The sequence below is a fragment of the Palaemon carinicauda genome, chromosome 6 (assembly GCF_036898095.1).
Source record: "Palaemon carinicauda isolate YSFRI2023 chromosome 6, ASM3689809v2, whole genome shotgun sequence".
Lineage (NCBI taxonomy): Eukaryota > Metazoa > Arthropoda > Malacostraca > Decapoda > Palaemonidae > Palaemon > Palaemon carinicauda.
Window position 1 is genome coordinate 142,572,016 of NC_090730.1, and position 26,973 is coordinate 142,598,988.

Consider the following 26,973-nt stretch of genomic DNA (forward strand, 5'->3'; position numbering starts at 1 on the left):
AATAAAATCGAAATAGAAAGCCCATTAGAACTTATTTTTTAATGCTAAATTTTGCTTAATTCATGGAGTAGCATAGATCTGTGCTAAGCCTGATAAAAAACGCCCACATAGTTTGGAAAGAACACCGGTGGAATTTTTTTCATCTGGCAACACTGACTTGTGTAAATAAGTAACAGACGACAAGCACACAACATACCAGCGCCATCTGTTGCCATGCCCTACTAAGGCAGGCAAATGCTAGCAGAAATCGAAGCGACATTCCCGTCTTCCCTATACTGTCTTTTTTATTCGCCAAGGATCTTAAGATGAAGTGCTTTATTTTAACAGGACCTAAATGTAGTGAATTTTAATGAAGCTCCGAAAAAATCCACTTAAAATCCTACAAAAGTTGATTGAGTAAACTGTCAATGCCAACGTGTTACTATTAATTCCAATTTTCTCTATTATGAAAATTAGTTCCTGGCAATGCTTCAGTAATAGTCTTTATCTACCTGAACGTTGAATTAAACACCCTGCAGCAAAAACAGTTACTAAGTAGCACCCATCTACCCCTCAATAAGAAAGGGGAAAAAAATGCGGTTTTTGTATGAATGTGTAATAATTCAAAGATAACAATCACTTATATAAATAGAACAATATCATGTGAAATCGGTAACTATCGTTATCAATTATTATGGAAGGCTATTGCATTTATTATACCTGTACAATCATAAGAATCGGTCGTTCAGGGCAAAATAGAAGTTTGCGATATATTTTGAATATTGCTTCTCCTAAGCTTAAAAGGGAATAGTGGGGGGCATCTGATTGCAGCAAATAATTAAACATTTATATCTAAATTAATAATTGGTTTTGTGTACTGTAGCCTATTGTAGTATGGTTGCTCTCTTGAACTGTATACTGTAAAAAAATAAAACTTTAAAATTAAATTAATGTCTTAAATACTTTACCAAAAACTGCCTCAAAACACTGTCACTGGAATTCATTGTTGAACAAATAGGTACGTATAACCATAGATATCCTAGGATATCTATGTGTAACTGCATTAGTAATTGATCTCACATCAAGTTAGGAGTCTTAAATGCGGAGAAGTTTTCCTCGTTAGCAGCTCCGGTGTAGAAGGATTTAACCTAAGTCTAAAGAGAGTATATATATATATGTAAATCTTCTTGCAATCGCTCGATGCGGAAAGTGATGAGTAGTCTGCTGTACTTTTTGAACCCACAATAAGAGCGAAAACGCTTGCAAGGGCCTTCAATTTTAATAATAATAATAATAATAATAATAATAATAATAATAATAATAATAATAATAATAAATAAAATCTATAATCATAATAATAATAATATATAATTATAATAATAATAATATATAATTATAATAATAATATATAATAATAATAATATACAATTATAATTATAATTTTGATATCAATAATACTAATTTTGATCCACTGCAGGACAAGGCCTCAAAAGACATGCCCTTCTCTCCTCTCGTCTATTTATGGTCTTTTTTGACAGTCTATACCCGCCAAATTTCTTAACTCGTCAATCCATCGTCTTCTCTTACCAACCTGGCTTCGTTTGCAATCTCCAGGGTCCCATTGTTATTAGTATTGTCCATCTATTATCTGTCATTCACATTATATGTTCTGCCATGTCCTTTTCTTTTTCCTACTTGTTTTTAGAATATCCTGTAATTTAGTTTGCTCTCGTATCCATGTTGCTCTTTTTCTGTCTCCTAATGTTATTCACATCATTATTTGTTCCATTGTTCTTTAAGTTGTGCCTATAGCTTATGTCCTTAAGGCTTTAGCAAGGCTACAAGTTTCTGATACTAAAGTCAATACAGGTAGGACCATCTGATTATTTTTTTTTTAACGTAACATTTTACATTTTATAATCTCATTTTGTTTACCAAACGCTCTCAATCCCATGTTTATCTCCCCTTTAATGTCGGTCTCATGACCTGGGGAAACACTTCCAATAATGAGCATACATGACTTTGGATGCAAGAACTGCTATATTTGAATGTTTGTAATTCGGGCAAGGAATGATGTCACTTGCAGGCACACGATTCCAAAAGAAATAAGCTTACTATATAATATTTGGCTGTTAATCTTTGCTTTTTAACCATCTAAAAGTTATCTGCAAGGTTATAAATAGTTGTACCATCTCTAAACAATATCGTAAAATGTCAGGGTCCATTCTAGTTTATTTTTCTTAAGGTTTGACTAGTAGCCATCTTGCAGTTTATGTAAATTTATTACACCCGGTACCCTTGCTGTTTGGAGTGGAAAAATATAATGCTACAGTAGCTTGCCATTTTTCTGCATTAATCTCGCTGCTTACCTTAGAAATGACATTCAACTTCACTAGGCTGGAACAGCTAACAAACTTTTGAACCCAAAAGTTCGATTGAGTAGCTATAGTAGATGTGTGTACAGTTACCTCTACGTTTTTGCCTGGTGAATGAGTTAAGCCTTTAAATGCATCGGGATCCGATAGATTTCTGTCATTTCCCTCCAGTTTCCTACTCTTTCTCGTCCTGACAGATCTTTAGTAAACTCTTGTAAAGCAGTAGCTATCTGTTGCACAAAATATTTTCTGGTTTTGCTTTAGAAGCTCTGAAGTGAACTGCACAAATAAATAATGCCAAGTATATTAAGTTTTTAATGCTTTTGCTAACCTCGTGCAAATGTCATAGCAAATGGGTCCAAAATGAACAAGAGGTACAAATTTAGATCTTTAATTTTCTTCAAATGATAATTAGAATAAACCCTAGGATCATTCCTACCATCAACAGAGTACACTACCATTAACAGAGTACACAAGTGTCTGGGGGACCTTAGTGACAGTAGTGTTTCACAGATATTTAGGCATTTTTTTTTTACTGTAATTATAAAAATTATTCAAGAGCTCCAGCCCTTTTTTCTTGGGGATTCAAATAGTGTAATAACATCTTGATATGGCTGAAACAGTTTAATTCATCAAGGCTGCGATCTATGGCCAAACAGCTTACCAATTTCAAAGGACCTGCGTACAAAGCAAATCTTGCAAATTTCCTATTTTTTTTGTTTCAGGTACACTGAAGCTTTTGCGGGCATGTTTTAAGCTTTGTCATGAGACAGCCCTTAGGATGTCTTAAAATCATATATACTGAAGTATAATTCCTTGTTCAATAAGTGTAGCACTGAAAAAAGAAAAACAATTAATGACTGAAATAATCATTGGTAAGGTTAATACAGCATAGTATACAATGAAATATAACTTCATAAATAAAAAAACTAGCGAAAATAATAAAGGATAGTGGGGCTATGTTGTGCTATTTTTACATACATATACCAAAGGCACTTTCCCCAATTTTGGGGGGTAGCCGACATCAACAAATGAAACAAAATAAAAAAGGGGACCTCTACTCTCTACGTTCCTGCAGCCTAACCAGGAACTCAACCGAGTTCAGCTGGTACTGCTAGGGTGCCACAGCCCAACCTCCCACATTATTCACCACAGATGAAGCTTCATAATGCTGAATCCCCTACTGCTGCTACCTCCGCGGTCATCTAAGGCACCGGAGGAAGCAGCAGGGCCTACCGGAACTGCGTCACAATCGCTCGCCATTCATTCCTATTTCTAGCACGCTCTCTTGCCTCTCTCACATCTATCCTCCTATCACCCAGAGCTTTCTTCACACCATCCATCCACCCAAACCTTGGCCTTCCTCTTGTACTTCTCCCATCAACTCTTGCATTCATCATCTTCTTTAGCAGACAGCCATTTTCCATTCTCTCAACATGGCCAAACCACCTCAACACATTCATATCCACTCTAGCCGCTAACTCATTTCTTACACCCGTTCTCTCCTTCACCACTTCGTTCCTAACCCTATCTACTCGAGATACACCACCCATACTCCTTGGACACTTCATCTCAAACACATTCAATTTCTGTCTCTCCATCACTTTCATTCCCCACAACTCCGATCCATACATCACAGTTGGTACAATCATTTTCTCATATAGAACTCTCTTTACATTCATGCCCAACCCTCTATTTTCTACTACTCCCTTAACTGCCCCCAACACTTTGCAACCTTCATTCACTCTCTGACGTACATCTGCTTCCACTCCACCATTTGCTGCAACAACAGACCCCAAGTACTTAAACTGATCCACCTCCTCAAGTAACTCTCCATTCAACATGACATTCAACCTTGCACCACCTTCCCTTCTCGTACATCTCATAACCTTACTCTTACCCACATTAACTCTCAACTTCCTTCTCACACACACCCTTCCAAATTCTGTCACTAGTCGGTCAAGCTTCTCTTCTGTGTCTGCTACCAGTACAGTATCATCTGCAAACAACAACTGATTTACCTTCCATTCATGGTTATTCTCGCCTACCAGTTTTAATCCTCCTCCAAGCACTCGAGCATTCACCTCTCTCACCACTCCATCAACATACAAGTTAAACAACCACGGCGACATCACACATCCCTGTCTCAGCCCCACTCTCACCGGAAACCAATCACTCGCTTCATTTCCTATTCTAACACATGCTATACTACCTTTGTAGAAACTTTTCACTGCTTGCAACAACCTTCCACCAACTCCATATAACCTCATCACATTCCACATTGCTTCCCAATCAACTCTTATCATATGCTTTCTACAGATCCATAAACGCAACATACACCTCCTTACCTTTTGCTAAATATTTCTCGCACATCTGCCTAACTGTAAAAATATGACTCATACAACCCCTACCTATTCTAAAACCACCCTGTACTTCCAAGATTGCATTCTCTGTTTTATCCTTAATCCTATTAATCAGTACTCTACCATACACTTTTCCAACTACACTCAACAAACTAATACCTCTTGAATTACAACACTCATGCACATCTCCCTTACCCTTATATAGTGGTACAATACATGCACAAACCCAATCTACTGGTACCATTGACAACACAAAACACATATTAAACAATCTCACCAACCATTCAAGTACAGTCACACCCCCTTCCTTCAACATCTCAGCTTTCACACCATCCATACCAGATGCTTTTCCTACTCTCGTTTCATCTAGTGCTCTCCTCACTTCCTCTATTGTAATCTCTCTCTCATTCTCATCTCCCATCACTGGCACCTCAACACCTGGAACAGCAATTATATCCGCCTCCCTATTATCCTCAACATTCAGCAAACTTTCAAAATATTCCGCCCACCTTTTCCTTGCCTCCTCTCCTTTTAACAACCTTCCATTTCCATCTTTCACTGTCTCTTCAATTCTTACGCCAGCCTTCCTTACCCTCTTCACTTCTTTTTATTCTCTTCATATGACTGACCCAATCCCTGACCCCACCTCAGGTCAGCTGCCCTCTTTGCCTCACGTACCTTGCGCTTTACTTTTTACTGACAACTAATTGAAGACATTGACAGGTGTTCTTTTTCAGTGCTACACCTGTTGAACAACGGAATTATAGTATTTAAAATAAGGAGAGGAATGCAGGATTGTAAAAAAAAAAAATATATTTTGATAATATTATTGACACAAACACATTAGGATTCAGCATGCTCACATACACTCATTCACACACACACACACACACACACATATATATATATATATATATATATATATATATATATATATATATATATATATATATATATATATAAATATATATATATATATATATATATATATATATATATATATATAATATATATATATATATATATATATATATATATATATATATATGATTGAAAGATAGACAGATTTATAGAATAATATATTTTTCTTACAAAGTGATATATTGATTTAGGATGCCGTTAGTTTCTCTTCATGGTACTGAACTCTACTAAAGGAAAAAGAAAACAATAGAACATTTTACGATTATGAAGACTAGAAAATATAGATCTTGCTTAATAAACTGAAATTTGGAAACAAAGATTAAATTCTAGGTTATGGTTTTTTTTTTTCTATCCAATTCTACCTTTTTAAATCGACTTCTATGTTAACGACCCACACCCATCACAACAATGATTGGTTGGACCATAACTTTAACCCACTTCATGACAGTTTTATCTAATTTAATATTGTTACTGTTATTACAGTATTTTATTTTGATTGTTCATTACTTCTCTTGTAGCTTATCTATTTCCTTGTTTAATTTCCTCACTGGGATATGTTTCCCTGTTGGAGCCCTTGGGCTAAAAGCCTCATGCTTTTCCAACTAGGGTTGTAGCTTAGATAGTGATTATTAAACAAAGCTATACAATGTCCAAATAGAAATTGTATCACATTTTCATATTGACCAAGGAATTATGCAATTTCAATATATCGCAGTGTGACAGTCGCCCGCAAAATTACCAAGATGATTTAGCTATAATAAAACTATATTTTTGGTGAATAGTATTACATTACAGTGTAAAAATAATACAATATCTACATGATTAATGCTAATTAGGTTTTGTCTCCTTCCAAGATGGTGACCCATGTCAATACATTTTCACATTCTCCATCCCAATTCACTATGTCATTGGCAGTGTTGCCAGGTATGGGAATTTATCCCTAGATTTGGAGATTTTGGGTGTGATGGGGATATTCTGTACAAATTTCTATGAAGAGACAAAGACGAGTAAACCTTTATATTGTTGCAAATACTTTGCTTGCGCTTATATGAAGTATATTGAGTAATTTATATATTAGTAAAGCCTACGTGATCAAGGCAGAAGAGAATAGATTTGTGGAAATGGAAATTTTTGGGTTGTTTTAGGGATTTTTATTATGAGTTTTGGGGATTTTTATACCAGCCCATCTGGCAACACTGGTCATTGGTCTCTAATACCAGGCGTTTAATCAAGTAGTGCTGACGTTAGTAAACAAATGGAAGATCAACTAAACTTAATCCTATCGTAAGCTTTGGACCAAACTACGTTTGTCAAATAAAGGAGAGGGGTAAGGTTATCATAACAGTAGACGAGGCCATGCTAAAATGTACGTTTTTTTAGGAAAACCAACGAAAAAGAGTGCCTTATGTGTTACGCAATAACATATGTCAAGTGTTGATGTAATTTTTAAGTGAAAGGTCCTACGAAGCCCAGAAGCTATCATAAGTGACAAGTGTATAGTTTAGGTATAGAAAAAAGGGTATTTAGAAAGATTCACATTGCCAGAATTAAATATTCACATAAAAATTTTTTTGCAATACAATAATACACGAACCATACGAGGGTTTTATTATAGTTATGGACGGAAAAAGCTATCCTGCTAAAAACAGGTGTATCTTATAAAAAAAACGTCCGTTTCTTTTCATTATCCACTGAGGAATAACTTTTTTTTCTGTTCAAAATGTCATTCCGTTTGTATCTATAATTTAACACATTCTCCTAACTGCATATTGAGCTGTTGCTAAAATACTTAAGTGCTTACCTTATATTAAATGTATTTCTGCTTTTTACCGTTGGTGGAAATCACTATTTTATAGTGTTGCAGCTTTTGTATGCCAGTGGCCTGGTCCTCTCACGTGCAAAAAAAAAGGGACACTAACTAACCTAACCTTCCCCACCTAACCTAACCTACAAACCCTGTCATTACCTGCTTACCTAACTGGGGGGGGGGTTTAACCTACCCTTCAAACCACCCCCCCCTTTTACACTATCGTACTCTTAGTCAACCGTAATCATACACACAGGTGGCCACTATCATACGTACACCCCCAAGTGTTTCCAACTTCTTGCATGATGCATTTGGGGAGGATCATTTGGGTGAAGAAAAAAAAAATTAGCAAACCAAATCTGAGGGAATGCATATAAAAATCAGTAGTGTAAAAAAACTATAGTTCATGTGTAAGATTAGTACATGTTACAAAACATATTACTGTATTTAAAAAAAAAATTACAGTAACACATCCTAAACTTACCTCCCCTAATCTAACATAAGACCAGAGGTCCCTCCAACCCATCTATCTAACCAGAATTGGAGTACTTGAACGAGTCTTAGTCTGGCCTCCGCTAACCTGACCTAACCTATCATGGGCACTGGATCCAACCTCACAAAGGGATTCCATTAACTAGAGGCAACCCCCACTAGCCCAACTTGAGAATCCTGCAAAACTTAGTAGAATATGCCTAAAACAAAAATATGTCTTATCCTAACCCTTTCCAACCTAAGATGTTGCGTCCTCCCTGACCAAGGGACTTCAGCCCTCCTTGACCCAGCTATCTAATCTGACTGAGAGAAAAGTATGTCAAAAGTAAAATATTTGGATGTGTCCTTACCGTCACCAAACTAACCCACAGTCCTGAGTCCTACCTGACCGGCTGGGCTTCAGACCCTCCTGAAACACAGGTTAAACCCAACTTACAATAGTGAAAGTCTTAAAACTAAAATGTAGGTGTGTGTCTTGAGCTTATATTCTCTAACCTAACCCAACTTAGGGTAGCATGTCCTACTTTGCCAAGTGGACTGCATTCCTTCTGGATTTCCCACCTACCTCTACAGCAGTGGCACCGCCGCAGCCACCAAAGCCCCAAAGGGCTCCACGTTCCAGGCCTCCACGTCATCTATCCAGTGATCCTGGCCCAGTCACTCCCACTCCTGTCATTGTACCCAATACTGTCACCGCTCCTATCCCAGTCACTATTACTTGTCAGATAACACCTCCTTCCCCTTCAGTCTCCACCCTCATCTCCAAAGTTGAATCCTTGCCCATTTTAACGCTGATCCCCCCGATTTTCCAGCTTGTAGCTAAAGTCAGCTCCCTTGTTCAGACTACTTCCAACATTATTCAATCCCTCCTTTCTCCTGTAGTATCTTCCCCCACCCCAAGAGCAAGGATAAGCAGCTATGCTTTGAAATGTTCTTTTTCTCTACTACTAAATATCCTTCCCCCCTCTCCCACTCTCTCCTACTCACTGGGACTTGTTGCTATCACTACTTTCTCTACCATTAAAACTCTTCATTTCAGTTCCAATTTGGGCTTGGTTTCCTGGTCCTCCTAACGGTCATGTTCTTGGGGCTGAGTAACTGCACCTCCCTCCCCACAGATATGCTCTTTGGGCCGAGTGGCTATCCGTCCTTTCTGAGGGCTTGGGGTCGATTGTGGCTGCGCCTTGGGCGAGCCGATTCTCGTGCACGTGAGTTTTACACACTTGATAAAGAGAGATTGCTCAGGGCTGAGCAAACCCTTGAAATGCAGATTCACATGGGCTGTGATCTTGCATGACTGACTGAAAGCTAATGGCTTCCAGTAAGGACAGCACTTCTGGCTGGGGGAGCCGGAGGTGCTGTCTGGTCAATCTGTGTGTGTGGCCTCCTGGACCCTGCCAGCTACCTTGATTAAAGTGCTGCAAGTCAAAAGAATAGGTAGCGGTTGGCCAGGGCACCAGCCACCCTTTGAGATACTACTGCTAGAGAGTTATAGGGTCTTTTGATTGGCCAGACGGTACTACATTGGATCCTTCTCTTTGGTTACGGTTCATTTTCCCTTTGCCTACCCACACACACAGCGAATAGTCTGGCCTATTCTTTACCTATTCTCCTCTGTCCTCATACACCGGACAACACTGAGATTACCAAACAATTCTTCTTCACCCAAGGGGTTATTGAACTGTAATTGTTCAATGGCCACTTTCCTCTTGTTAAGGGTAGAAGAGACTTTTGCTATGGTCAGCAGCTCTTCTAGGAGAAGGGCACCCCAAAATCAAACTATTGTTCTCTAGTTTTTGGTAGTGCCATAGCCTCTGTACCATGGTATTCCACTGTCTTGGGTTAGAGTTCTCTTCCTTGAGGGTACACTCGGACACGCTGTTCTGTCTTATTTCTCTTCCTCTTATTTTGTTAGTTTTTATAGTTTATATAGGAAATATTTATTTTAATGTTACTCCTCTTAAAAATTTTATTTTTCCTAGTTTCCTTTCCTCATTGGGCTATTTTCCCTGTTGGAGCCCCTGGGCTTACAGCATCCTGCTTTTCCAACTAGGGTTGTAGCTTAGCAAGTAATAATAATAATATGGATGTGGCCTAACTATACCTAACCTAAGGGGTCTGGTCATACCATGATTATTATTATTATTATTATTATTACTTTCTAAGCTACAACCCTAGTTGGAAAACAGGATGCTATAAGCCCAGGGGCCCCAACAGGGAAAATAGCCCAGTGAGGAAAGGAAACAAGGAAAAATAAAACATATTAAGAACAGTAACAACATTAAAATAAATATTTCCTATATAAACTTTTAAAAACTTTAACAAAACTAGAAGAGAAATTAGATAGAACAGTGTGCCTGAATGAACCCTCAAGCAAGAGAACTCTAACCTAAGACAGTGGAAGACCATGGTACAGAGGCTATGGCACTACAGTACCTAAGACTAGAGAACAATGGTTTGATTTTGGAGTGTCTTTCTCCTAGAAGAGCTGCTTACCATAGCTAAAGAGTCTCTTCTACCCTTACCAAGAGGAAAGAAGCCACTGAACAATTACAGTGCAATAGTTAACCCCTTGGGTGAAGAAGATTTGTTTGGTAACCTCAGTGGTGTCAAGTGTATGAAGACAGAGGAGAATCTGTAAAGAATAGGCCAGACTATTCGGTGCATGTGTAGGCAAAGGGAAAGTGAACCGTAACCAGAGAGAAGGATCCAATGAAGTACTGTCTGGTCAGTCAAAGGACCCCATAACTCTCTAGTGGTAGTATCTCAATGGGTGGCTGGTACCATTTTCTTCTCTTGGACCCCTTTCCCTAGACTGACTCCGAGTGTCATTAGTATTAGGTGTAAAATACTTGGATGCATCCTTACTTCACTTTAACTTTCCTAACCTGACCTAGGGCACTAGATCTTACCTGCCTTCTCCCTAAATAGATCTCTCATATAACCTAGCCTAGACTACTGTAAGCCATAATAGTAAAATATAGGGATGCAGCTTAACCTTACTTTCCCTAACCTAACCTAGCTAGTACAATGTTAACGCGAATGCCGCCTGGGCCCATGAATTTTATCTGTTTATTAGAGAGGTTACTGGTGTGGGTGTAAGGTTGGGGTTGGACAGGTGACATTCTGTTAAGCATCTCTATAAATTAAATTGGAACCAAAATTTTACACCTTTAACCTCTATTAGATCAGAATGTATTAACATCACAGGAATTTAAACCATCCAGAATGGTTGCAGGGCCTTCCTACCCCCGTAAGAGTCTCCTCCTATTAAAGAATGAGGGTTTGTAATTGTGTAGGAACACATCACATTTTAAAAGTAATTTGTGTTTTTCTTAACTATACAAACCTGAGTCTTTTAAGCTTTAGTTCCCACCTCAACCACCCTAGGTGAAGGTCAAAGTAGCTACTCAGTGTACTGGCTGGAGGGGACATCCACTTACAGCCACCCACCAGTGACTGCCGACACCTTATAAAACATTAACAACCAAGTTCCAGCCATGCTGAAAACATACTCCTATTAATGGACTTAGGTTAGTATAATTAGGAAAAATACAAATTACTTTTAAAATGTGTGATGTTTCATTAATGTGGATTCACAGTGCATGCTCATATCCATGTGATTATATCTCTGGGGCTAAGGTGGACCTGGAGATAAAAGAACTTGCCTGTGATCTCCCAGAATTCTTGAGAGGGGGCAGGCTCTATCATCTTTTCTTGCTGACTGTTTCAGGGAGAGTCATATTACTTATTGGTACCATCATCTCAGTCCTTTGGAAATACTGTACCTGTAGATCATGAGGTCTGTGAGTACGCAAGTTATTGGTCACCTTAACAACATGTGGTAGAGTATTTAAACTTTTCTAAGGAGTATCAATGATGACCAAGTGCATGTTTGCCCACCAGCATAGAGCACTTGCATAAAGGTTTTCCAGTTCAACTTATTATATATGCTTTTGTGATAGCTCTCATAGCTGCTCTTCTAAAACATCCAGCAGTTTAGCTGTGTGTTCTGAAGGGGAAGTTTAGGTTCTTGGACAATGGCTTTGATCTTTCTTAGTTAAATGTTGTGTCTTTGGTTTTTGGTTCAATGCTTGGATCCTTAGGTTCCAAGCATTCTGTTCCAAAATCCCAAGGGCAGTAACAGGGAAGGCTGGTTTACAAGTTTTATCTCCTTTTGGGAAGGGATTCGTGTAGACTAGATGTTACTATTCATGGTACTATTGTGTAGGCCAAGTTGAAATACACTTTGGAAAGATTATGGGGCTCATTTGTAATCTCAATAATGTAGGATAATCAGCCTTGATGCTTTCATCAAATGCAATCTCATTGATATAATCTTTATTGTTTCCTCATGGAGTGAGACCATCTTTTTAACTGCTGTTCTTTGGATTAGACATGCTGCTTCCCCTGCTTCTTATATGATTTTCTCAAATCAATTGAGTCTGCACATTGACATGATGTTTTCAAATTAACTAATGAGTCTGCACATTGACAGTCTTTCATTCATGCTTAGTCATGAGCTTTAGTATACAGTAGAATGAATTTTTGCTTAGAGCTTTGTTAAACTACCCTAGGGCAGCCCCTTTCTGTACACCCTATTAAGTTTCAACAACTGAGCAAGCTTCACACAAAAAGATACTCCTATATACAGCATTTCTACAAATGATGATCTATTTATGTGTTAATAGTAAGAATAATTCACAGAGTTTGGAACAGAAGATATGAGAAAGTAACTGAATATTTGTACATACAGTGTATTAGACCTTTAGTACTTCCATTTGTAATCCTGGTTATTTAATTTCAGTTAGGATGAACACTGCTGGACTGGCGATTTTGGTAAGAATGGGTAACTGTTTATGTGCAAAGGAAACTGTCAAAGTTAATGATCGGCAATATTATGTCAGAGGATCAGTTGGTGAAGGGTAAGTCTCATATTTTTTATGTGTTATTTTATATTTGTCTAAGCATATGTTGTTTTATATTTTTTCTAATAGCAAACTCATAACTTATAGTCACGTTGTTTAATATGGAATGTTCCCTAGATAAACATTCTTCAAAGAAGAAACCTACATCTAGCCAGTTAATCAATACCGTACACCTGTGCAGTAGGTTTGACCGACTGTCATCAGTTATATTGAACACACAGTGTGCTACCTTCCAAGATATATTTATAAATATCCATTTACAAAGGCTCCCTAAACTAAAACCAGAAAAAAAAAAAACATCAAAACATTGAAAGTTTCTTTTAGAGCTACAGTGTGACTAGACCATTTGAGATTATAATAAAATACTGTATGTCAAAAAATTTCACTCATAAGGTAGGATATTAGCTTTTAAAGTAAAAGGAGGGATGCCTTCAGCTAATCTACATCTAATCAATTACTCATGAACAGTCTTAAGTATGGTATATCAAATTTGAAATGTTCAGCTGTCTATTTACTGATGGTATTTATAAGATTTTGCAGATGGAGCATTATGGCTAGTCCAGTATATAGCTAAATGTCAAAGCGAGCTCTTTACAAGAGAAGAAGGAATTTCCACCTCCTGAATTAAAGGCCTAAATACACTACTGTAGTGTGTTTACTATAGTAATTTTTTGAAATTATGCAATAACAAATGTCTTTAATCTAATTATGTTACCACAAACACTTATTTTATTTAATAGTTTGATTATGCAATTATGCTAGGTAGCACCATAGACTCAAAATTGAATTAAAATTCAATGGTTTGATATTGTTAAGGGGAAGCCTTGTTGATTAGGTTGGATTTATAGATTTCTGGCCAATGGCCAAGAAGCTGTGTTGAATTTAGTTAGGTACATATTTTAAGCAACGGATCTAAAGAACATTGGTCTTTTGAAAACTAAATTGCCATGGAGAATTAAAGTCATTCTAAATACTAAATTGCTATGGAGAAATCAAACCTTTTGATTCTAAATACCCAACTAGCTTGGTTTTAATCATCTTTTCTAGTAAGGGATATGAAGCTTGTGCATTCAAAGGCATCCATTAGTTTCTTGGTCTATAGCTTGTACATCCAAAGGCATCCATTAGTTTCTAACTGAAATGATAAAGGCAATTTTCCTGCAATTGAGTCGTACAATATACCACTCTCCCATGCCCAATATATTATTTTCAAATGAAAGACTTAGGCAATTCCAGCCAAATGTTTAAGAACCCTAAACACTCATGTAATTCTGTTCCTAAAATTCCTTAAAGAGAGGAATCTGTTCCTCTCCCAAGTTCATATATCAGACTCCCTTAGTGTGATAGTGAACCCTCTGTCCAGTCAGACATCCTTAGACACAAAGCCGACTGTAGACTACAACTCCCATAAGATCTTCAAAATTTTTCTAGATCTTCAATGGTAGAGAAGCACAATTTTCATCCTACCTAGCTCTTAATGTGGACTGTTGTGCAGTTACAAGAGATGCCTTAAACCTGAATAGGTAATCTTCGGTTTATAATTTTCTCCAACAAGGTTGATTTTAAAGATTTTGAAGATTTTTCATAGTCCATGGTTTCCACTTCCTTAGCATCTGACACCAAAGTCACAACCTTTGGTCACCGCAGCTGTAACGAAAAGTAGGAGGTAAAAACATCCTTTCTGGCCCAGAACCTTGACAACTGGTTTTCTTGCCCGTACAGTATCTATAGGAGAGACTTCTTTGCTGTCAAAATTATTTACCTGATGTGCTAGAAGAGGTCTTCCTTTACTTGACAAAAATACCAGTCAGTGTGGCGGATATGAATGACCTTCCTTAGAGACAGGATCCCATGCCAGATAATCAGGATTTTCTGGTCCTCCTATTTGAAGGTAGGAAGCTCAAACCCCTAACAATTCTGTTGTACAAATCCGCTCTGGCAGAACATCTGAAGCGGGCTTTTGACATGGATATTTCTCAAGATTTTTAAGATTTTTTAGTCTTTTACTTTGCAATACTGTTTTCAACAGCTACTCCTATTTCAGGATCCACAATACAGTGCTTGATTTTTTAACTAGATTGGATAATGATTTTATTACCCTTAAAGAGTTCCTCTGGGGCAAGAGTCAGCAAAATGGCTGTGTTAATCAAAGTTGAGAGTTCTTCACCCTCATTCCCGGCTGTCTCCCGATACTATCTCTTGGTCTTTTCATTCTGGCCAAGAATAAAAAAAGCCCATCAATTCTCCTTGTGATAACCTCTGTCATATCTACCCTGCAAACCTATATTCAGAGTTGTATTTTAGCAGGTCTATTTCGGAGCACCCAGGTAAAGAAGCTGCTTTCTTCAGAAGCTATCTGATGTCTTATGGCCATCCTTACAAAGAAGGTTGATCCTATCTCCTTTAAAGACAGGAAAAAATAGAATCTTCTCCAGCTTTCTTTGCAGTTTCAGGATTTCCAAAGTTTTAAGTGTTGGTCTGGGCAGTTTAGTTGATTTGCATTGTTCTCAGCTCACTTGAGGCACCTGGAGAAGTAAGGCTTGTAGATATGTGGATCCTCAACTGAGCCAACAGGCAGATACGCCATGATAGATGTTTGGCTTTTTCATTGGCAATCCTCCTCGAGGCAATTACACTAACTTATTAGTTCTCTTCTCTCATATGATAAAAATATTCTGTTTTTTGCATGGTATTATGTATGTAACTTGACCCCTGTGGTTTAGTAGTTTCTCTTTTTATGCTCTGGTATAGCACAGTACTAGTTTCTGGGGTTCACACATTTCCTAACTCAAAAAAGGGGTTAGGACAAAAGCATATTCCTAATCCTTAAACTAAATTTATTTAAATACATACCCAACTCGTGTGCTGTTCATTCTTTAATGAATAGCTTTGACTAAAAGTGGTCTTCAAGGTGTGTTTAACAGAAGTACTCTTTTGTAACAGGAACAAATGCCTGGCTGGCTATGACTAGGAGGAGTAGTTTAGTGTTTTTTTGTTTTTATTTTTTTCCTTGGGTATAGTGTTTAGCAAACAGATATAGCACTGAAGGTCCTGCAACAGATATCTAAAAAAACCTGAAACCTTTGGAACAATGTAATATGAGATTTAGACAACACCAAGCACTGAAACCCAAGTACATCGGTTAACTTTTTACACATTCTTGTGAAGGGTGGAGTAAAATAGATGATTACATAGTTAAAAAGATTCTAAAATTCAGTGAAAGGGAAGATTTATGAATATGTATGGCTACTGTACAAACTTAAACATGAAATTATCATTTTCAATATTAAACTTACCCGATAATCATGTAGCTGTCAACTCCGTTGCCCGACAGAATTCTACGGAAGGGATACGCCAGCGATCGCTATACAAGAGGGGGGTGTACTCACAAGCGCCACCTGTGGCCAGGTACTGCAGTACTTCTTGTTGACACCACTTCAATTTTTCCTCTGTCGTGCTTCCGGCAAGACGTTCATGGATACGCTTATAATTTTGGAGTCTTGTTCACGGTTTTTGGTGAAGTATTGCTCTAAGATTTCAGCTTTTGCTATTCAGGAAGTTTTATTATTAGCTTAGCTAACTTTTGGAATTAATTTGATTAATTATGGTGACGAAGAGAGTATGAACTCTCTTTCACCTTTAAATGGCCGACCCTTCCCTTAGTCGGTAGTGTTGGTGTCTAAGAGAGTATAGACTCTCTTAATTTTGCTTAACAAAAGTTATAGATTTATTTTATATCTCTCCGCCTTTTATAGGCCTCTTCGATTAACTTCCTTTTATTATAAACTTATTAAAATTAATTTTTATATTTGTTTATATTCGACCTTTCCTAATAGTAGGCGGTCTTTTCTTGGTACCGAAGTTAATTAACATTGAGCCCGTCATTTCGGTTTTACCTGTTAACATATTATGCTATTTTAATGTTTTTGAAAGAATTTCTTTGATAGTCTCATACTGTTTTCAAAGTTGAACTAACGTTTTGTTTTGTCTCTGCAGTTGTTGACGTTCAGAACGTTCAACTTGCGCTCTATCGTTACGATAGAGAGAGAATTTTCACGGTGTCACGTTGCAGTAAGAATAACCGTGTCTAGCGTTTTGTTCATTCTTTCTTAACTTAATGGTTTTAATTCTAATAAAGGAACTTTTCATTTTGGGAAATATTTTCCTTTAACAATAATATGTTTTAACGATATATATGATTGGGCTCTTCTCTCAGGTTCTAAGTCAAGAGAGAGAGAGAGAGAGAGAGATAGAGACGGAGGGAGAAAGAGGAGGATAAACGTTTCGTTCAAGCGAGTAACGTTATCGTTTTTGCTCTTCTCCCTAGTCTCTTTAGGGGAAGAAGGTAAACGTTTCTAGAGTTTAGTCTCTTTCCAGCCACTGAATTATTTATCTTTCATTAGATTTTTCTGTTACATTGTAATTCTGTTTTCGCAATTACTAACTTTTGAGAAAGGATAGAATTGCGTGTTTCAGGTACAAACCACTTAAAGTTTCGAGTTCAGTGAAATAAGTGCAAACAGAAAATCAAAAGTGATAAGTGATTAGCGCAAAGTGTGTCAGTGTTGTGCGTGAGGGTACTTCTGTGCGTGCCAGTCGTCCTCCCAGTCCGGGACCTCTTGCAAGCTCCCAAACCCAGGGGAGAAGCAATGTCGAAGGGCAAAAGGGTTCGGCAGGCCTTGATCGGCGCACAGAAGTATCCTCGGTGGTTGCGGGCGTGTCTTACAAGACCGTCACTCCCACCCGCAGACGATTGAGCCCTTATTTTGCTCGTCTGCAGAAGAAATTTCGGGGAGAAAACGCTGGTCTCAGGTCTCAAGACCTCTTAAACGTAAAGTCCAGACCTATGCCAGACGTACGAAGTTAGAGTTCAACAACCCGAATGCAGTCATTGGGTTAGCTCTGACTCTCCTCAGTCATCAAGTGACTGCACACCTCCTTAGAGAGGTAAGGCGATGCCTCAACAGACCTCATCTTCTATTAAGGCTTTGCCTCAACAGACCTTATCGTCTGTTGATCCCAAGACGACTTTGCTGCAGTCCATGCAGTCGCAGCTTGCGGTCTTAATGCGTGAGTCTCAGGCTGAGAAGGTTACACCTCCTCCTGCGAACGCTCCGCCTCTCCGCAGTCCAGTCTGCCAGGCGTACGAAGTTGAGGTTCCTCAGGCTACCTTACCGCGTTCTGAGTTGCCAGTTACCAGCGGTGTGCAGCAACCTCCGCCTCCTCCTGCGAGAGCTCCGCCTCACCGCAGTCCAGTCTGCCAGGCGTACGAAGTTGAGGTTCCTCAGGCTACCTTACCGCGTTCTGAGTTGCCAGTTACCAGCGTTGTGCAGCAACCTTAACCTTCCTTAAGGCAACCTCAGCAATGGGAGCAGGAGTCTTATGCCTTACTTCCTCCGCTTCCGCTTGCGGTTCCACCAGCGAGGCAACAATCTCTTGAGGTACGACAACCTCTTCCATCAATGAGGCAGCCACCTCAGCTCTCGCTGCAGCGACCTAAACCCTCCTCAAGGCAAGAGTCTCAACTCCTTAGGCTAGCACCTCAGGAACCTCAACTCGCGAGACAAGAACTGCGTTCTGCGCAGCCGCTACCTCAACTCTCGCAGCTCACACCTCAGGAACCTTAACTCGTTCCTCAGGAACCTGCTACTGCGCATCCGCAATCCTTACAGCAAGCGCAACTCTTGAGGCAGCAACCTCATGCTATGAGTCAGCCACCTCAACGCATGCATCTGCCTTTTTTTTCCTCAACTTGAGCTTCTTCCCATTCAACTTGGGAATAACAAATGACAATAATAACACCTCATTACTTTCATAACTTGCATTTGTAATCATATACATGTATGCCTACACAAACATTATGATAATGGAGATTATTTGTATTACTTATATAAAAATATATATGTATTCCTTGCAATATATTTTTAACAAATCGCAAATATGGCAAAAATATCTTCTAAACAAATGAATCATGAGTTATGAATGTAAGGTAATATTATGTTGATATTAAACCCCATGCAAGCATGCATGAAGTAATGCAGTGTTGCCAACAGGGCGAGTTTCCCTTTCCTGAGGTGAAGTAGATTATAGTACATTTAGTGTAGCTTAATTCTACGATTATCATGCCGGCTATCAAATTCATCAACAAAACAGTCTAAATCAAGGCACGTGCACTTTCAATGGACGGTAATGCGATATTACTCACTCTAGCACTGGTCATGGAATTTCTGAGAAATGTTACACGCCATGCAACACGCTCTGCTTACCTTACAGCATGCTCTACATACAGCATGCTCTGCATACAGCATGCTCTGCATACAGCATGCTCTGCATACCTTACCGCATGCTTCTCAGTCACACATCTTTGGTTGTTGCCAACTCACTAGACTGTCAAGCAGTTTCATAACGTTGCCTTCTAGTCTGCTGCTTTTGCACCAGTGAAACCCTCACTGAGAGAACTTAGCTTTTCTCGGATATGGTCCCTGTAGATGAGAAAGTGCTTTTCTCCCTCCTTCTGATATTCCCTTGAGGACTCTGTCATTTGGAGAGGAGCCTTTAGCTGCGTAGCCTCCTATGGACTTTTATTTAAGCATAACATGCTCCCAGGGAAGGTAATGGTTCCACTTCAGTCGCTAACCCCGTCTGTTACCACACCTGCTTCCATAGACCTTGAGCTGTGTTGCAAGACATGCAGTCCAAGCTTAGTCCTTGTTAGAGGATTTTTTTGTTTACGGAGTCAGTGTGTCACTGGGAAGACGTTCAACAACCAGCAGAAGTGACTTGTTGTGACGCAGTGCGGCAACCTCAGCAACCCGATAAGGAGTTGTCTGTACGACCCAGACAGTCTAGACAGCTTCGGGTTGTCACTGTACTTCCTCGCTTCCCCATGGTTGACAGTTCACAGACTGTGCAGCAGTACCATGATCTTGTGTCCGGCTCCGTCAGACGACTGGCTTTTAAGAGCTCCCACAAGTCGTCGCTGTCTGGAGATTCTCAGATGGACTATGGATCTGACCAAGGAACTGGGCCTCCTGGTCAATTGTGAGGAGTCTCAGCTCGTCCCATCCCAGACCATTGTCTCCCTGGGTATGGATCTTCAGAGTCGAGCTTTTCGGGCTTTTCCGTCGGCCCCAAGGATCTTCCAAGCCCTAGAATGCATCCAGAGCATGCTGAGAAGGAACCGATGCTCAGTCAGGTAGTGGATGAGTCTAACAGGGACACTTTCATCGCTGGCCCTGTTCATCGTGTTAGGGAGACTCCACCTCCCCCCCTTCAGTATCATCTAGCTGCTCACTGGATAAAGGACATGACGCTAGAGACGGTCTCAGTTCCTGTTTCCGAAGAGAGGAGGTCTTCTCTCGCGTGGTGTAAGAACAGCTTTCTTCTCAAGGAAGTCTATCTTTGGCTGTTCAGAAACCCGACCGCCTTCTCCTCTCGGACGCATCAGACACGGGCTGGGGTGCGACTTTGGACGGACAGGAATGCTCGGGAACATGGAATCAGGAACAAAGGACACTTCACATCAATTGCAAGGAGTTGTTGGCGGTTCTTCTGGCCTTGATAAACTTCAAGTCCCTCCAGCTTAACAAAGTGGTGGAGGTGGACTCTGACAACACCACAGCCCTGGCTTACATCTTCAAGCAGGGAGGGACTCTTTCGTGAAGTTGTTCTAGATCGCAAGGGACCTCCTCATCTGGTCTAAAGATCGAAAGCTCACGCTGGTAACGAGGTTCATTCAGGGCGGTATGAATGTCATGGCAGATCACCTCAGCCGGAAGGGTCAGGTCATCCCCACAGAGTGGACCCTTCACAAGAATGTTTGCAGCAGACTTTGGGCCCTGTGGGGTCAGCCAACCATAGATCTGTTCGCTACCTCGATAACCTAGAGACTCCTGTTGTATTGTTCTCCGATTCCAGACCCAGCAGCAGTTCACGTGGATGCTTTTCTGCTGGATTGGTTCCATCTCGACCTGTATGCATTCCCGCCGTTCAAGATTGTCAACAGGGTACTTCAGAAGTTCTCCTCTCGCAAAGGGACACGGCTGACGTTGGTTGGCTCCGCTCTGGCCCGCGAGAGAATGGTTCTTAGAGGTACTGCAATGGCTGGTCTACATTCCCAGGACTCTTCCTCTAGGAGTGAACCTTCTACGTCTACCTCACGTAAAGAAGGTACACCCAAACCTCCACGCTCTTCATCTGACTGCCTTCAGACTTTCGAAAGACTCTCAAGAGCTAGGGGCTTTTCGAAGGAGGCAGCCAGAGCGATTGCCAAAGCAAGGAGAACATCCACTCTCAGAATCTATCAGTCTCAAGGGGAAGTCTTCCGTAGCTGGTACAAGACCAATGCAGTTTCCTCAATCAGTACCACTGTAACCCAGATTGCTGACTTCCTGTTATATCTAAGGAAAGTAAGATCCCTTTCAGCTCCTACGATCAAGGGTTACAGAAGTATGTTGGCAGCGGTTTTCCGCCACAGAGGGTTGGATCTTTCCACCAACAAAGATCTACAGGACCTCCCTAGGTCTTTTGAGACCTCAAAGGAACGTCGGTTGTCCACTCCAGGCTGGAATCTAGACGTGGTCCTAAGGTTCCTTATGTCATCAAGATTTGAACCTCTCCAATCAGCCTCTTTTTAGGACCTCACATTAAAAACTCTTTTCCTCGTGTGCTTGACAACAGCTAAAAGAGTAAGTGAGATCCACACCTTCAGCAGGATCATTGTTTTCACATCTGAAACGGCTACATGTTCCTTGCAGCTCGGTTTTTGCTAAACGAGCTTCCTTCACGTCCTTGGCCTAAGTCGTTCGAGATCCCAAGCCTGTCCAACTTGGTGGGGAATGAACTGGAGAGAGTACTTTGCCCAGTTAGAGCTCTTAGGTACTATCTAAAAAGGTCTTAACCTTTACGAGGACAATCAGAAGCCTTATGGTGTGCTATCAAGAAACCTTCTTTTCCAAGTTCTAAGAACTCAGTTTCTTACTATTCAGGCTTCTGATTAGAGAAGCACATTCTCATCTGAAGGAAGAAGACCTTGCTTTGCTGAAGGTAAGGACACATGAAGTGAGAGCTGTGGCTACTTCAGTGGCCTTCAAACAGAGCCATTCTCTGCAGAGTGTTATGGATGCAACCTATTGGAGAAGCAAGTCAGTGTTCGCATCATTCTATCTCAAAGATGTCCAGTCTCTTTACGAGTACTGCTACACCCTGGGACCATTCGTAGCAACGAATGCAGTAGTAGGCGAGGGCTCAGCCACTACATTCCCATAATCCCATAGCCTTTTAACCTTTCTCTTGAATACTTTTTATGGGTTGTACGGTCGGCTAAGAAGCCTTACATCCTTGTTGATTTGGCGGGTGGTCAATTCTTTCTTGAGAAGCGCCGAGGTTAAAGGTTGTGATGAGGTCCTTTAGTATGGGTTGCAGCCCTTGATACTTCAGCACCTTAGAGTTGTTCAGCCTCCTAAGAGGAACGCTGCGCTCAGTAAGGAAGACGAACTTATTTAATGCAGAGTAATGGCTCAAGTCGACTTCCTTACCAGGTACTTGTAATTTCATTGTTATTTTGAATAACTGATAAACTGAAATACGGGATACTTAGCTTCTTGATATACATGTACACTGGTTTTCACCCACCTCCCTGGGTGTGAATCAGCTACATGATTATCGGGTAAGTTTAATATTGAAAAATGTTATTTTCATTAGTAAAATAAATTTTTGAATATACTTACCCGATAATCATGATTTAATTGACCCACCCTTCCTCCCCATAGAACCAGTGGACCGAGGAAAAATTGAAGTGGTGTCAACAAGAAGTACTGCAGTACCTGGCCACAGGTGGCGCTTGTGAGTACACCCCCCTCTTGTATAGCGATCGCTGGCGTATCCCTTCCGTAGAATTCTGTCGGGCAACGGAGTTGACAGCTACATGATTATCGGGTAAGTATATTCAAAAATTTATTTTACTAATGAAAATAACATATTAAAAATAAATAATATTATCAAGTTTTAAGGGGTTATAATAGCAATTGTATTTTCCATATTATAAAAGCCAGTGGCTTGAAAGTAATTCTCCCTTAAACACTCGAGTCATTGTTTGCATATTGTCACACTTTCTCTAGAGCAGGGAAGATGATATTTCTTTGGAAAAACATGTTATATTGGATTCCTTGTTCTAGCCCAAAAGGAAGCTCAATTCCTCCCAAAGATCAGTTTTTTAACAAAACTCCTTTTGTACTGGAAGGGCCATCTTTCAAACTAGTTCAAACTAGTTATAATTGAGTACTTTGGATGCTCATTGTGAATATTAAATAATGTTAGATTGCATTATATTGTAATGATGCTGCAATATAATAATGATGTATCTGATGAAAAATAATATTGAAGTTTATCCTCTTATTATTTTATGAAGATATTCAGTATTAGATTTTCTTCTCTTAACAGATACTGTATAAAGTCATCGGTATGGCATTTAATTAAATTGTATAAAATATTAAGGGAACAAAACTTACTAAATAGTGTACAAATCTATTTCTATTTTGACAGAGGCTTCAGTACAGTTGATCTAGTAGAAGATGCAACCACACATAAGCTGTATGCTCTCAAACGTATCACTTGTCATGCACAGTCTGATCAAAAGGTGAGGGATTATTTAAGTTTTTTTTTTCTTTTAACTAAAATTGTCAAGACTATTTAATCTTCAGGAAAATAACTTCATTTACAACTAGTAGCATCCATGAGGAAAACTAGCATAGTAATACATATGATTTTGGCTACTTGAAACAAACCACGGAATTAGAATAAAATAAGGAGTCTTCTCCAATCACCTTTGAAATATTTTCATTCGATAGTAGTGACCATTTGTGTATCTTTCTACCATATGCAATTTTTTCTTTATATGACTGTTTAGCACATAATTTTACATGAAATTATTTACATAATTTTGCTAAATTACCCGAGTGCCCTCATCAATGAATAGAAGCTAGAGTGTGAATTCGTGAAATAATTGTGGCAGATCTCAAATTTATGACTGGATTAGGAGGGAGAAACCATTTCATTCGGCAACTTGCCTTAACTTGAAGATATTAAGTTATGCTTATAATGCTTTATTTTTATGTGCTGTATGAACGTATGATTATTTATACAGGTACTGTAGTTGGTAATACATGCTTTCTTTGACCCATGAAGTGTTTTGCATTTCAAAAGTCAATGCCACATGAGACTTTATTACCATCAGAAATACTTTAACTTTATAAGCAAGTGGATAATTAAGTTCCACTGATGAATTTTGGTTTAGTTACATTATATGAACTAGTCAGCACTGATGGTTCAGATACAGGATTTTATTTGATCTTTGTTTATCTAATGGAAAGAATTTATATTGTACTATGTTTGGCATGTGTTATTGATGCTGGTTTTTATGATTTAATGCAATGAGCCTGAAGTGTTTTGATGGTAAATGTCTACTTTCCATTTATATACTTTACAGTTTTAAGATATATTGCCATTCATAAATATGTCAACAAATTTGATTCATTTGATACTGATTTTGATATCTGTATTGATGATGAAACTTGGAACGGTAATTCTTTTTAAGCTTTATGAAGTTAAGTTTATACACCTGTATTCCAAAGGCATAAGCCATGTTGATGCTCATCTTAGAAATTTACACCAAATAATATGTACAATATATTTTATCATTCCTCACTGACGTCATCATTGCTAAATTTGTAAATGAAACAAATTTATATTCCCATGAAGCTCTTTAGGAGAAATTGAAATGAATTGCAAAATAGTTATATTTGATTTTTTTTTCTTGATACATTAAATAAATAGAATTTTATGGAAATATGAAGGCGAGATTTATTCATGGTTAACATTTATAGTTACTGAATATGATTACTACTATTCTTCCTCCTTAGGTGTGTGGTAGTCACCAATGTGATTTACAGCTAAGAATAATTGACATACATAATTTTAATAATCGAATGAATAAAAGTATCTCACTACTTGCCTGCGGGTTACACATTAGGTACTACCTCCTCCCAATTTTGTGTATTTTTGTAGTTTTTGTTAACAGTAAGCACTTCAGTATGAAAACACCCACAAGGTATGGCAGGGTCGTGGACCACTTGGTGAGGAACTGCTGGTGTATACCTGGTGTTCGACACATGCAGAGTGGTCCTGGAGGGGATACAGTAGAATAAGGGTTGAAATCAATTATTTGTTCCAACACGAATACTTACCTCGAACTACTTTCTTTGGAGTCACTTGTGATCTCTCTATCGACCAAGGTTTTCGTGCCGTTACCCCCCTACTCCGTTCTCTACATAGGCCCACCCCCGTCGCCAAGGAATGCGCCCCGAGGGCAGGATCAGGGCAGGTCACTGCCTCTCTGGGTCATTCTCCTCATTTAAGTTCCTTGGTCGCGAGCTGTTCACATCTCGCTCTCGTCTCTGTCGACCCTTTGTGCGCGTTTAGTGTTCCACGTGTTCCCAGCGTGGGGACTTGCGTTTTCGCAGTGCGTTCTTCTCAAGTGTTACCGTGCGTTCACCCTGTGTGTGTCCCCAGTGTACTTAATAGCTCCCTTAGTGTTGTGCCATTCGTGTGCGAACTATGATCACGCTCGCCGTTGCCCTGGGCCTAGAGCCGGGAAGTCGTGTGGGGCTTTCCTCTCAAAGCCAGAGGTAGATCCTCACTCCCTTTGTTCCTCCTGTAGGGGGAAAGTTTGCTCCTCCGCGGACACGTGTCCGGAGTGCGTAGGTTGGGACGACATTCAGTGGGTACGCTACGGTACTAAAAAGAAGAAGTCATCGAAGCGTTCCCCCAGGAAGATTAGTGTTGTATCTCCGTTACCGTCGGCCAGTGATCGGTCCGACGAGGCCTCGGCTTCTCCGTCTCCTTCGCAGAGGAGAGGGCAAGACGACTCTAGTGTTGTGGAAGGTCAAGGCGTTCTTCCCAGGGAACCCAGTGCGAGGGAAGAACCAAGGGCGGGCCCCTCTAGGTCTAACGAAGGGCCCGGTAGTGCTTCGGGTGAGTCAGGCCTTGTGATGGGGGGCCACGCGTCCTCTGAGGACCCCTTATGGGGTAGTGCTGTAGTCTCGGAGTCCCTGCCGCCCTCGTGGGCTGGTGCGTCGGGCTCTTCCCCGCCAGGGGACAACAAAGCTAAAGTTCGCCGTCCGAGTAGCGATGCCTTCGGATGGAAGCTACCGAAGACACGGGGGAGGTTGCCGCTGAGAATGGACGTGACCCTGGACCCCTGGCTCCCTAGCATGGAACGGTTGGACTCTTTTCCGACGATCCCCACGGCGCTCCCCGATGATTTTCTCCAACCCTCGATGTCGGGCACCCAGCGTCGGAAGAAATCCCCCGCGGGCCACGCAAACAGCCGTTACGCGGGGAACGTGGCGTCGTCGGGCTCGTCGGAGGTTGATTCGTCTTCCGAAGAAGAAGTCAGGGTGAAGCGTCGCAGGCGAAGGGAGCTGTCCGAGAGCGAGCATTCCCGTTCTAGGTCAAGGTCGCGATTTAGTAGAAAGCGCTCCCGCTCCCAGTCTCGTAAGTATAAGAGAAGTGTTTCTCCCGGGGGCGCCTGGGTCTACGTGCCTTCGGGGGAGTCCAAGACACTTCATTCACCAGACCATCGGTCCAGCGAACGTGCGACTAGGCTGCCGCCCACTATGCACAGCCTAGAACCGCGCGATTTGGCACGCAGAAAAGACCTCTCGAAGAGGCATAAGTCCTCGAAGCCTCCGGTTCACCCCGCCCAGCGGGGGGAAACGCGCTTCTTAGCAGGCAGCCTGGCCGAACCAGCACAGCTGGTGCGGCCATCGAGTAGAAAGGAACGGTTCCCGTTGTTGGGTCAGCCCACCGGGACCGTGACCTCCGCTCCCAGAGCCTTAGGGCAACCGAGAGCCCTCACTGAGCCGGCGGTACCCGCCTTGTCCCGGGATCCGGAGACGAGCTCACCCGCTTATGGGGCTCACTACCGGTACAGGACTGCCCCCCTGGACCCAAGAGCTAGACGGCAGGTCTGCCTTGCCAGCAACCCGGCTTCCCCACTCCAGGCCGAAGCCTCGGCTGACGGAGGAGAAGCTTCCCCGACGGAGGACTCC

At 40.5% G+C, this 26,973-nt stretch overlaps 1 protein-coding gene across 1 annotated transcript in view; it reads left to right on the plus strand.

Annotated features, from left to right (window-relative positions):
* The first annotated feature begins 6,828 nt into the window (after window positions 1-6,828).
* The window catches only part of LOC137642690 (serine/threonine-protein kinase 16), a 43,214-nt gene continuing 23,069 nt past the window's right edge, over window positions 6,829-26,973 (plus strand). Inside the window, exons 1-3 of the mRNA XM_068375472.1 lie at window positions 6,829-6,965; window positions 12,745-12,862; window positions 23,408-23,501. Coding sequence (XP_068231573.1) covers window positions 12,750-12,862; window positions 23,408-23,501 — 207 coding nt within the window. The 5' untranslated portion in view covers window positions 6,829-6,965; window positions 12,745-12,749. The remainder of the gene's footprint in view (window positions 6,966-12,744; window positions 12,863-23,407; window positions 23,502-26,973) is intronic.